This window comes from Diabrotica virgifera, chromosome 2 (assembly GCF_917563875.1).
Source record: "Diabrotica virgifera virgifera chromosome 2, PGI_DIABVI_V3a".
NCBI classification, from domain to species: domain Eukaryota; kingdom Metazoa; phylum Arthropoda; class Insecta; order Coleoptera; family Chrysomelidae; genus Diabrotica; species Diabrotica virgifera.
Genome location: NC_065444.1, coordinates 20,018,363 through 20,030,701, shown reverse-complemented (window position 1 = coordinate 20,030,701; position 12,339 = coordinate 20,018,363). Strand labels below are relative to the sequence as shown.

General features: G+C 34.0%; 1 protein-coding gene across 1 annotated transcript in view; it reads left to right on the top strand.

Annotated features, from left to right (window-relative positions):
• The window catches only part of LOC126879983 (pancreatic triacylglycerol lipase-like), a 76,822-nt gene that overhangs the window by 53,965 nt on the left and 10,518 nt on the right, over nt 1-12,339 (top strand). The window contains exons 6-7 of the mRNA XM_050643435.1: nt 2,373-2,672; nt 11,044-11,158. Of these exons, the coding sequence (XP_050499392.1) occupies nt 2,373-2,672; nt 11,044-11,158 (415 nt within the window). The remainder of the gene's footprint in view (nt 1-2,372; nt 2,673-11,043; nt 11,159-12,339) is intronic.

The window sequence follows — 12,339 nt, the reverse complement described above, 5'->3', positions numbered from 1 at the left end:
ATAGTATTAAACTTATTGAAAGAACCGCACTTGGATCCGAAGAATGTAGGAATCTGTACTGACTTTAATAACGTTAAGTTTTGAGTATCTTTATGGCCCTCAAAAGTGTGTGAAAAGTGCCTTAAAACTCGCTATTGTTGCACTCATTAAAAAAAACACCCCAGACCCCCTGGTACAGTTATATTCAAAAAAAAAAGGGTACAAGTATTAGAAAGAGAAGTTAACGTCATCCTATTTGTGTAAAACCGGCTGGGATTTTTGGAGGTTATCAAATGTCACAGGTTATTAAAAATATAAATCATTGGCGTTGAGCATTAATTAGACGAAACCATTTATTCAACAATTATATAAAGAATAATTTTAATGACTGTTACAAATAGAATTTAGTATTTGGTGATAGAACCGTCTGCTTCTATAACTTTATTTAGTCTATTTGGCATACTTTGAATTATATTAGATATCATATTTGGATCAAGATCTTCCCAGCACTCTAAGATTGTATCCCACAATTGATCTGAATTTTGTGGCATAAAATTTCTTTTATATATTTTTTTAACAAATATGCCCCAAATGTTTTCAATTGGATTTATATCTGGACTGTGCGCAGGCCATGGCAATACTTCCAGGTTTTGCGTTTGAAACCAATTCCTTACGGCATGGGCAGTGTGGACTGAACAATTATCTTGTTGATATATAAAAGTATTATTAGGATACAATTGCTCAATAGAAGGCAGCATTACGTGTTCCAAAACGTTAATGTAATTGTCGGCAGTAAATCTTCCCTCTAATCGCCAACAAACACCAGGTCCATGTATACTAATCCAACCCCATACATTTACAGAAAAACGTCCAGATTTATTATGAGAGTGAATATATCGTTCTTCAAACCTAGTATTGGCTGGACGATAAACACGGATTTGACCGTTATAGGTCGACTGAAAAGTCTTTTCATCAGTAAAAATGACGTTGTTCCAAAATTGTGGGTTGCGGTAAATATAGTTTAGTGCAAATATTACTCTTGCTTGCCGATGTTCAACAGTTACTAATGGTTTTTTAGCAGCTGGTCGGTTTTTTAATTCAGATTCATTGATCCTTCTGCTTACAGTAGGTTGGGCACCAGGAAATCCCGTATGAATCCTTGAATTCTTCGACGTCGCAAATGGATTATCTCTTAAGAATTGAACTAAAACAGCATCTTGTTGAGGAGTGGATACTTTGGAACGCCCTGAACCAACTTTTCTTTTTAATGATTGTTGTTGGACTCATCGTTGCTTAATTCTGAAGATTGTTTTCAAATTTCTATTATAGAAATTTGCTAGCGCACGAATTGACCATCCTTCTTCCATTTTCGTAATTATTTGAGCCTTTTCAATCTCACTTAAATGACGAGGCATATTAATTTTTTAGTGTACGTAACGTTAAACCTTCTATCAAATTAAACGTCTTTGACGTCTATGAGTTGCATTTTTGATCACTTATGACATTTGATAACCTCCAAAAATCCCAGCCGGTTGTACACAAATAGGATGACGTTAACTTCCCTTTCTAATACTTGTACCCTTTTTTTTTGAATATAACTGTACTCCTCCCCAAAAAACGTTCATGGTCCCTCCCGAAAATCTGTCCTGAATCCGCCCTTGTACCCTTGTTGCAAAATAGCAATAATTTCGAAAAAAAAACATAAAAAAAACAAGTAGGTATTCGCATTTTACGTTTTTCAACTATTTATGCTACACTTAGGACCTTCATATTTCACCCAGAAAAACTTTATGATATGATAAAACAATACTGTAATTTCATTAACATCGGTTTAATAGATTTTGCCAAATAAATTTTGCAATCCAGCTTTTGCAAAAAAAATTATTTTTTTTCAAAATGTTGCAGGACTAAAAATAAAGCAGATAGCAAGTTAAGTAATACTGTACTTTTCTTTTGCAATTTGCAAAATTTAATCGGTTAATTATCGGATAATAAAATAATCGGTTAACTACCACGGAGTCAGGAATTTTTTAAATAAACATTAATTTTTGGTGCTATACGAGCAGGACAGCGGTGTTCGATTCACACAAGTTGATTTCCACCAAAATTTCTTCCAATCTCTATCTAATATAATTATTTTCTTACTCTTTATTTTGTTGTATGCTCATATTTTAATTCCACAAAAATCAAACTAATTTGATTATTGTTTGTGAAAAATTGTTTAAACAATTGCATATGTTTAAAAGTAATACACAAAATACACAAATAATACAAAATAATAATAATTTTCTAAGTTAAAAACATGACTATATGAACAAAGAGAGTTTTTGCTAAAAAAAGTGTTATTTCAAAGGACAGAACTGCACCGTGGTCATTTTTAATATTATTTTCAGAGAAAGGTCTATCAAAAGAACTGGTATGCAGCCACGTACGCTCTTTCCTTCTTTATAGAGAAGCTCTTCAGAACGAATTAGACAAAAAGAACGGGAACACCAAAGCCTGCGAATTCATAGCTTATAACTGCCCGAGAGGACGAGCAGCTTTTGAAGAAGGAAGTTGCTTTCCTCAGCTTCACCATCAGAATCATTCCACTGTCGAACCAGCTTTCGGAACGGAAATCGGTCGTATTGGAGAAAGTGCCAAAGGAGAAGGTGTTATGTTTTTCTCTACAAGGGGTGAAAGTCTATATTGTGGTAAGTTAAAAATGGTTTTGACTATTATTGATAATAGCAGTCATTGAAGCTTTTTAGCTCAGAAATTTTTTACTATGAACCGATTTACATGAAATTTTGGAATTAGGTTTATCCTACCCTTAACTTCAAAAGTGATATTGACCCGAACTCCGTTTTCACCCGCGGGGTGGTTGCCACCCCTTTTCGGTGGTGGAAATTTTTTTTCAAAATATCTTCAGATATCGATAGAAGACCTAATTTTGAGGAAAAAATGTATAAAGTTATTTCAAAAACTCAATACTTTTCAAGTTATTGGCAATTGAAAATTCGGAATTTTCTCACGATTTTCAACAGTTTTTTGCAAATATCTCCTAAAATATATAATGAATAAAATTGTAGCAGATAAAAAATAAACAAATTAGTTTTTTAAAGAGTGTTCTATGTGCAATATTAAGCGAGATATTGATGATCAAGGCCGTTTTTTATTTTGTGTGAAATTTAATCGATGTATTCAATGCCATCTAGCGGAGAGCAAATAACTTTTATGTATGCTATTGAGCAGAGGCGTGCGGTCCATGGAAGCGGGAGAAGCGCCGCTTCCCTATTTATTCGTCGATATAAGAAAATATATTATTAATTAATATTTAATAATACAATTTTTTCCCTAATCCAAATAATCTACATATTACCTAGCCAATAGGCATTGAAAAATATTAAAAATTAATCGCGTACGAACGAACTCAATATGCACACAATTCAACTATTTGGTCCACTCCTGGCAGAAGCGCATCTCAAAATCGCCGCTTGTCATGCAGTTGTCCCTTTTAAAATTGGTCAGGGTTCAATGACCGCAGCCACTAGTCGCGCGAATTTTGGTATGCCATGGAAGCGCTCGTCGTATCGCCTTCCCGAAAGTGAGATGCTCCGACTGTTACTGCTGCCAAGGGGTGCTTAGGTATTACATACATTCGCTTAAAGAATATTTCGATTTAAATTTTTTGCAGAGATATTTCCTTTTACTGATCTTTTATTTGACATTTTACAGAAATCAAATGGTATTGCATTTTGTATAAGACAAATTGATGACTTTATTAATACGATAATTAAAAAAACGAGAGCAGTTTAAAAATATTTGGGATAAAACTGAACATATGGGGTTTGAACATGAAAGAAAAATAATGAAGATTGATAATTTCGCAGACAGAGAGACAGAGAAAACAGAGGAAACAAAGAGACCTTTTGATAATATTCTACAACAAATGAATTCTAGCTTTCAAAATTTTAACGATTTAAAATTTGTAGAATTATATATAATCTTAATATTTCTAATTATAATTCATCAAAATTTCCCACAGAGGAATTTATGTCATTACGATTAAATAATGAAAATTTTTTGATATCCCAGCTTTGCATTCTCAGTTAAGTATCATTTATGAAACAACTGACATGAATGATAAAGAAATACCCAGAAATCTGGGATTTCTTTATAACTACTGGTTTAAACAAGTCGCTGTGTGAAGTGGTCAAGTTATGTGAATTAGTACTACTAACTATCCCAGCCACAAGTGCATCAGTTGAACGAAGTTTTGCAGTATTAAGATGTATTAAAAGTTTCAAATTAAGAGTTTAAAAGAAATTCAACAAGCTAAGACAGACTTTGAAAGTTAGCCCTATTATCCATTAAAAAAGACTGCATTCAAACTATCAACAATTATCAGAAGTTGATAGGAGAATAGACCTCGAGTATAAATAAGTGCCATTTTAATGAAAGTTGTGTGTTGTGGAAAATGCCTCGGAGTATATTTTTTTTTAAATATGATTCTTCTTTAGAAAACCAAGCCCGGCGCGAGGACTCAAGGCCCGAGCTAGCAATACAGATCAATGATAGGTCACTAGTCACTAGAAATAGCGGGAATAGAGTGCCTCACGCATTCACGCATTCACGCGTCACGGATTTAGTGTGTGAGTCCTTGTACGCAGGACGTCTCACATAATTAAGTACTTTGCTGATAGAGAGCCCCTGCGCATCAGAGTGTTATCAGGTGGAAAGTTGCTCGACCCTCGACCCTTAAGAAAATATTTTCCTTATTGAATCGCTTCCCCTTTCGAAAAAGTCACCGCACGCCACTGCTATTGAGAAAGGAGTTTAAATAAGCTTTAAAATGAGCACTGTTAAAAGTCTTTTGTACGTATAATGAGTGAGCTGTAATGAAAAAAAAAGAGGAACATCTAATATTTTTTTTAAATCAATGGATTTCATAAGTGCCATATTTCCACCAAAATTAAAATTAATCGAATTCCGTCTAGAATCAACTTTAATATAAAGAGTTTGATGGATTCTAGCAGTTTCGTTGCTTTGGAACACATATTTTTTGAAAAAATTACGATTTTAAGAAAAAAATTTTTTCGAATTTTTAAAAAAACCACCTTTTTTTCATAATATCTCAAAAATAATGAAAGATACGTAAAAAGTGTAATAATAAAAAAAAATTGGATTGCTTGATTTTTATGGCACAAAAATTGACGAAGATATGATTGATTAAAGAGCGCGCCGTAGCGCAACCACAGTCTTTCTCGAGCCCTTTGGCCTTTGACACTTCGCCATTTCAAAATAAAAGGTTTTTCACTACATATTATAATGAAAAAAGTTGTAGTTCTTTTAATTACCTTCAACATGGTTTTTTACAAGTTATGATAGCTTCAAAATTGAAGTAGTTAATAAGTGGGCCAAAAACTAAATCATACTTATTCAATGTTTTAATTTAGGGGTAGTTTTAAGGGTTAAAGAACTTGAGCATATGATTTTCCAGCATAGCTTTTTCGAGAACGTGAAAAGATATTTAAATCCTTTTTAGTTTATCAAAAGAAATTTTTTATACACTTTTTAATCGAGGGGTTGATTTTAAGGGTTGAAAGGGGTTAACAATTAAATAATTAAGATAGAGAACGTAAAATATTATTTACTTTATATCTAAATCTTTTTATGTCATACTAAATTAATTTTTATTAATTTAGGGGTTGTTTGGAAGGGTTGTATGGTTTTCAAAGGGATGAGAATGAGTTTAACATGAGTTTATTGTATTAGAAAACACTTCACAATGTCACTCTTTATTATTAAACACGTTTTCTGGCTATAAAAAGGCTCAATGTCAACTTTTCCATTAAGGGGTTGTTTTCACCCCTTAAAAATAAAAAACGGAGTTCGGGTCAATATCACTTTTGAAGTTAAGGGTAAGATAAGCCTAATTCCAAAATCTCATGTAAATCGGTTCATAGTAAAAAATTTCGGAGGTAAAAACCTATTTTACGCTTCAATTACTGCACTATAATGTGATAATGAAAATGAAAGACACTTAATATTTCATTCCGTTTCAGAGACAACCTCTTACGTAAGTTTCGCTCTTTTGGTATCTTCAGAGAGGGCTGTGGTCAGCTCTGAATCGTAACGAAAACCAACCGTTTTACTAAGCAAAATTATATAAAAAATTTGCTGTTGGATGCTATAGCGACATCTATTTAAAACAATGAAAAGTCTTAGGTTCGCAAATCTAAAACTTCTATAGTTGGAACCAGGATATTCCGGTGACACACTGAATTCGTGCCTTCTAAAATTTGCAAAGTAAACGAACGATGAATAAAGCAGAGTCAGAGTAGGGGGAATCCCCGTCAATAGAGCTTTTCATTCACTGTCATTTGTTTCGAGCTTCTGTCATATGTCATATAATCCGTGTATAATTAATATTATACACAGATTATACAACATATATGACAGAAGCTCGAAACAAATGACAATCGATGAAAAGCCCTATTAGTCTAGGTAAAATTTCATCTAATCTTGATTCCTTGTACTCATATAGTATGTAGTAAAACTAAAAGAAGATGAATATACTGAAAGTAATTTGCAAAATATTATTATTTATTACTTGAATTGCTATGAAAACTGTAGTGTATGTAACTAGGTATTATTCAATTCTATATTATTCGCGGTGTGCAAGTACTTGGAAAGGGAAACGAGAAACGACCGTGCGCGAGTCGCGGAGAAATATTGCATCTATCTTAAATAATTCATATTGTCAATTGAAATTGTCAAATTGACGTATATTTCATACCTTCTGTCATTGACGCAGAAAAATTATATATTGCTCCACAATATTGATATGATATGCAATTATTATATAAAGGTAAATTTAATTAATTGTATTTTGCTTGCAGTACTGCATTTTAATAACTGATTTTATTTACTACATACAATTGTTTACGTTTGCTAAACATAACCTGCATCTTATTTTTTCTTCTTATTATTTTTTTGGACTATGGTCTTGACAATTATCCAGCAACCAGGACTAATATAATTGGCCAATATAATTAAAAGTGGGAATAAAAGTACAGAGCGTAGAAATAGAGGTCGCTTTGCCGAACTTGCACGGTCCCAATTCTACAAGAGACGTGAGAGAGGTGTTTTTCACAACTCGATGACTCGATGAGGGAGCAGGTAGTCTGAGTCTTCGAATAAATGAAGAGAATCCGAAATACATGCTAGTAACCAAAAATCCAAGACCAAGAGTTAGGGAGAACGTAACTATTAATCCAAAACTTCGAAGTACACAGATAACAATTACCAGAAAAAGAGGCATCAGCAAGGACAGCTGCGGAGAATAGAGCATTATACTCCCTATCACCTATCAACATTATTAAGATCTAAGCTGCTAAAAAGATAGTCTAAGGGCCGGTTGTTCGAACGCTAATCAACAATGATCACTATCAAATATTTAATTACTGTCACCAAAACTGTCAATGTCAACTTTTATTGGGTTGCTGAAAACATAATTGATTATAATTATGAGATTAGTTAATCAATTAACATAACAATTATTAACATAATTGATTAAGTAATTTCATAATTATAATCAATTATGTTTTCAGCAACCCAACCAAAGTTGACATTGACAGTTGTGACAGTAATTAAATATTTGATAATGATCATTGTTGATTAGCGTTCGAACAACCGGCCCTTAATGAAGACTGTATATGTCAATTATTCGCCCAGTATACATATGCAAGTGAAACATGGATTCTACATCAGCGGGAAATAAATATGCTGCTGGTAGGTATTTAAAAGAAAGGTTCTCAGAATGATATTTAGCAGTGGCGGCTCGTCAGAGGAGGCAAGGGAGGCTCAGCCTCCCCATAAATTTTTTACACACTCTACACTGTTTTGTTTATCATGAATCGCGAAAATAACAAGCACTCTCACTATTATACAACGTGTAAATTCCATATTATCACTAATTATCCATACGTACGGAGCATTAGCATTAGAATACATGATCGCGTCTCAGTTTTATTACATATTATTGTGGGCAGGACCCTGGGTTATCCCGAGATGCATGAACGGAGCACGGAGCCGAGAAGCCCAGCAGTCTCCGTTGCTAATGCTCCGTGCAGCGCAGCAGGCCTTTAAGGAGACCCGGTCTCCTAACAGTGGCATCTACGGTGCCATCACACGCTGCCCGGAGATATACCAAGGGAGGCAGAATAGCTTCTCGGCTCCGTTGCGTGGTTGCGTGCGTCTCAGGACAACGAATTTTAGGGTCCTGACTAAAAATAATGAAAAATCTAAAAGTGCGAATTTTGTTATGAAATTTGGTATGTGGGGTTATAATAATATTTGGAACAACTTGCTCAAATAACTTTTTCCGATATATCTCTAACTCAAAGCAAAATATCGGTAATTTATGGTGTTTTTGAATTCGCAGTAGGCCGCGTTTAGAATTAAAAAATTCAGTTGAGTATCTAAAAAATTTGAAGCTTCATTATGTATGGACTGCAAAACTTAAAATCTGTATTTATTTTGATATGCGAGGTATCTATTTACAAATAGATAGAATTGTTAACAAATAAACGACACAAACTTTGGTATTAAACTTTTACATTTAGACTAACTATTTTTAAAATGATATGATATCATGAAATTATGAATTAGGATGATATTATGAAATGTAAATAAAAAATGGTCAAAAAATGGGGCCTTAAATTACATTTTTTTGGCGCATTTTTTTGCTAGTGCAAATTTGTCTAGATATTTTACAGTTAGGTATAGCCTCCCCTATTGTAAAAATCACGAGCCGCCACTGATATTTAGCCCTAAAGAGATGAATTGACAAGAGAGTCGAGAAGGCATCGCAGGGCCGGCGATAACGGGCCTGCAAGGGATGCACTGCAGGTGGGTGCCCCTGTTTAGAGGGCGCCAAAATGAGCTTTTTTCTGCTGGTGTGGTACAAAATACTAAGATACTAATTTAAAAAAACCAAAGAGCGCTTATTTTTGCTAGTTTTGCAGGCGGGCACCGTAGCAATGCTGAATTTGAGGTACTGAGGCCGGAATTTGAGTACTGAGGTACTGAAGCTAGCGCCGGTACTGAGGCACCGGAATGCTGAATTGGAGACTCTATACCAGGGGTGGGCAAATACTTTTAAGCGCGGGCCAAAATGAAATTTTCAAAATGTCTCCCGGGCCGGATTACTATACCGCGTACTTACTCTGTGCACACGCGAATGATTTTGGTGTAGTCTTTTCTCTACCCAATAAATTTTTTTGACAAAAATACTATAAGTATCTTTTTAAAATGTAAAGCATTTGTACAAAGAAATTTGACTGTTAATAATAGATAATAGTAATAATAAATTGTCTTACTTGGTTGTACATGGGAACAATTTGCGCCCAGTAAAATATGTCACATCCAGGAATTTTTAAAGAAATATGGTCAATTATATTAAGTCATAACACAGATTCAGTAAAATAATTAAGATAAGTGGATAAAATACTTAGGATTCTGGATTACGGAAGATCTAAATCCGATATCAGAAATTCGATCAAGAATAGTGCAATCGAGAGCAGCCGTTTTGAAGATGAGTAATTTCTGAGTAACCAAAGACTCAACCTGCAAATCCGATATCGGATAGTAAAATGTTATATCCACTCTACTCTTCTTTATGCTGTCGAAGCTTGGACTGTTAATGTTGACTTAATGAGAAAGCTTTTAATTTGTGTCTTTAAGGAGAATTTTGAAAATACATACCATGGACAGATTATATTACGAACGAAATGGTGTTGTACATATTGGGGCACATACGAGGCACATCATTAGAAATGATACGTACGAGTTGTTGCAGCTGATGATGAAGGGTAAAATCGAAGGGAAAAGGGGTCCTGGTAGACGACAAAAATATCCTGGCTGAAGAACATTCGCGACTGGACCGGGTTAAAAACACACAAATAAACGCTTTTACGAAAAGCAAAAGATATCGTTACGGCTGTTCGAAATTATAACGCTTGTTTCACACACTAAGAATTTTGACCGTGCGATGGTTGAAATCTACATAGTGGCTCGAGCAAGCATATGGAATTTTTCTTCCTTCACCGCTTGAAACGTTCGGTGAAGGAAGAAACATTCAATATGATTGCTCGAGCCACTATGTAAATTTCAACCATCGTTTGTTCAAAACTCTTATAGTGTGTGTTTCGAGCGTAATACTCTCTATTATTTATATGAACAATACACACACTGTTGATTTCAACAAAATCGCATAAAAGAGAGTACAAAAATTGCTTGCGGGATTTTTCAACGGGCCGAATAAAGTAAGCAGAAGGGCCGCATCCGGCCCGCGGGCCGGCTTTTGCCCACCCCTGCTCTATACTCTATGTGGTACTGAAAACATCGTCACCGTCAGACATATAAAAATTAACCGGATAAGATGGGCAAGTCATGTGGTAAGATCAGGATCAGAGGAAAACGAGTGGTAAAGGCAGTTGAGAGACCAATTGGTGAAAGATCAGTAGGCCGTGCAGGAAATATATGGAAGGATGATGCAGAAGCCGATTTATCTAGGATTGGGGTACAACAATGAAAAATGGAAGCCCAAGAAAGATTGTCCATTATAGAAGACGGAGGGCCATAGTGGATGCGGCAAACACTCATCTCAAATTCTAAAGCCAGTCAAGAAGAACATAGTATTCTATCGTTATTATTACAAAAAATAATTGATGCGTTCAGAGCAATAGTGGCCTAACCCACAACCCACAACTTTAACAAAACGCTTGAATTACAATCAAGTTATCCCTTATTTAAGTATTTTCAGATGCAGAGCGGCTCAAGCGATCATTGCTTGTGCTTGATTGCTTGAGCCACTCTGCATTTGAAAATACTGTGAGTTAGGCCACTGTTGCTCTGAGCGCCTCAATTATACAGTATAAATAACCTTGTGGTGTACAATCTTGAGAACATTATATAAAAACATTTTAAGGGGGGCATATGCAGAACATCGAGGCAATGCGTTTTTCTAAAAAAAATAATTATATTTTGTAATTTTGTTTTTAATAAAATATGTTTAAGGTACCCAGTTGCAAGCAATAATTGAATTATCAGATAAAAATGGACCTCTAAAAGGAATCTTAAAATTGCAAATAACTTCCAAAAATATTTCTTCGAATTTCCACATACATTTTGAGTAAGTAATATTTAAGAGTAAACAGTAGCGATCAACAGGTAGCAACAAAATATAACTTCGGGAGATAGTATCATAAACTTTGGCAACAGTGGTAATCTTTGACATTATCTAAGATTAATATTTTGACAATATCATAGTCGCGCTAAATGGAAGTAATAGAAAACGATTTTATTATTAATAAATAGATATTTATAAAAATAAACCAAAACGGGTGAAAATTTTATGTTAAGGTGATACAGTAGCGAGCAACAGGTAGCCAAAACGCGTTCCAAGATTGCGGCTGTAATTTTAAATATTTTTTCGAGATATTTGGCACACGTATTCGTAATATAATAAAGAATGGCGGTACAGAGCCCAATTTGAAAAATATATTAATATGTGGAAATTACTCTGTAATTAAATAAAATATTTAAAAAACGAGCCTGTACCGCCATTAAGAAGAACAAAAAAATACACTTTCTTTAAATAAACTTTTTTATCCGATGCCTAGATTTTGTGTCATTTCGGAACTACCAATGAAATAAAAAATTTTAGTAGTTCCAAAATGACACAAAATCTAGGCATCGGATAAAAAAGTTTATTTAAAGAAAGTGTTTTTTTTGTTCTTCTTAATGGCGGTACAGGCTCGTTTTTCTAATATTGTATTTAATTACAGAGTAATTTCCACATATTAATATATTTTTCAAATTGGGCTCTGTACCGCCATTCTTTATTATATTACGAATACGTGTGCCAAATATCTCGAAAAAATATTCAAAATTACAGCCGCAATCTTGGAACGCGTTTTCGCTACCTGTTGATCGCTATACTGTTTCCTCTTAAGATAGGTATTTAGAAAGGTATTTGCATGAAATATCTAATAATAAAACAATAATAATCATTTTTTGTTGTGAAGCGAAACAAATTTCGATTTTCGCATAATTTTGGCACGGTTTTTAATGGACTTTTTCTTAGAAGGTTTCACTTTATTTTTCGTTTGATTTACTGTTTCCATTTTGTTAAACTATTGATAATATTTTTAGAATATTTTTAGAATAAAAAATCCTCCTAAAACTTTAAATACTCGCATTAGAATTCGAAACATTTTTACGTAAAATATACTTACCTACCTTCATAATACTAAAACTCACAATTAACAACAATCTATTCTTTCAAAGAGGCCAACAACTTATACAACAACA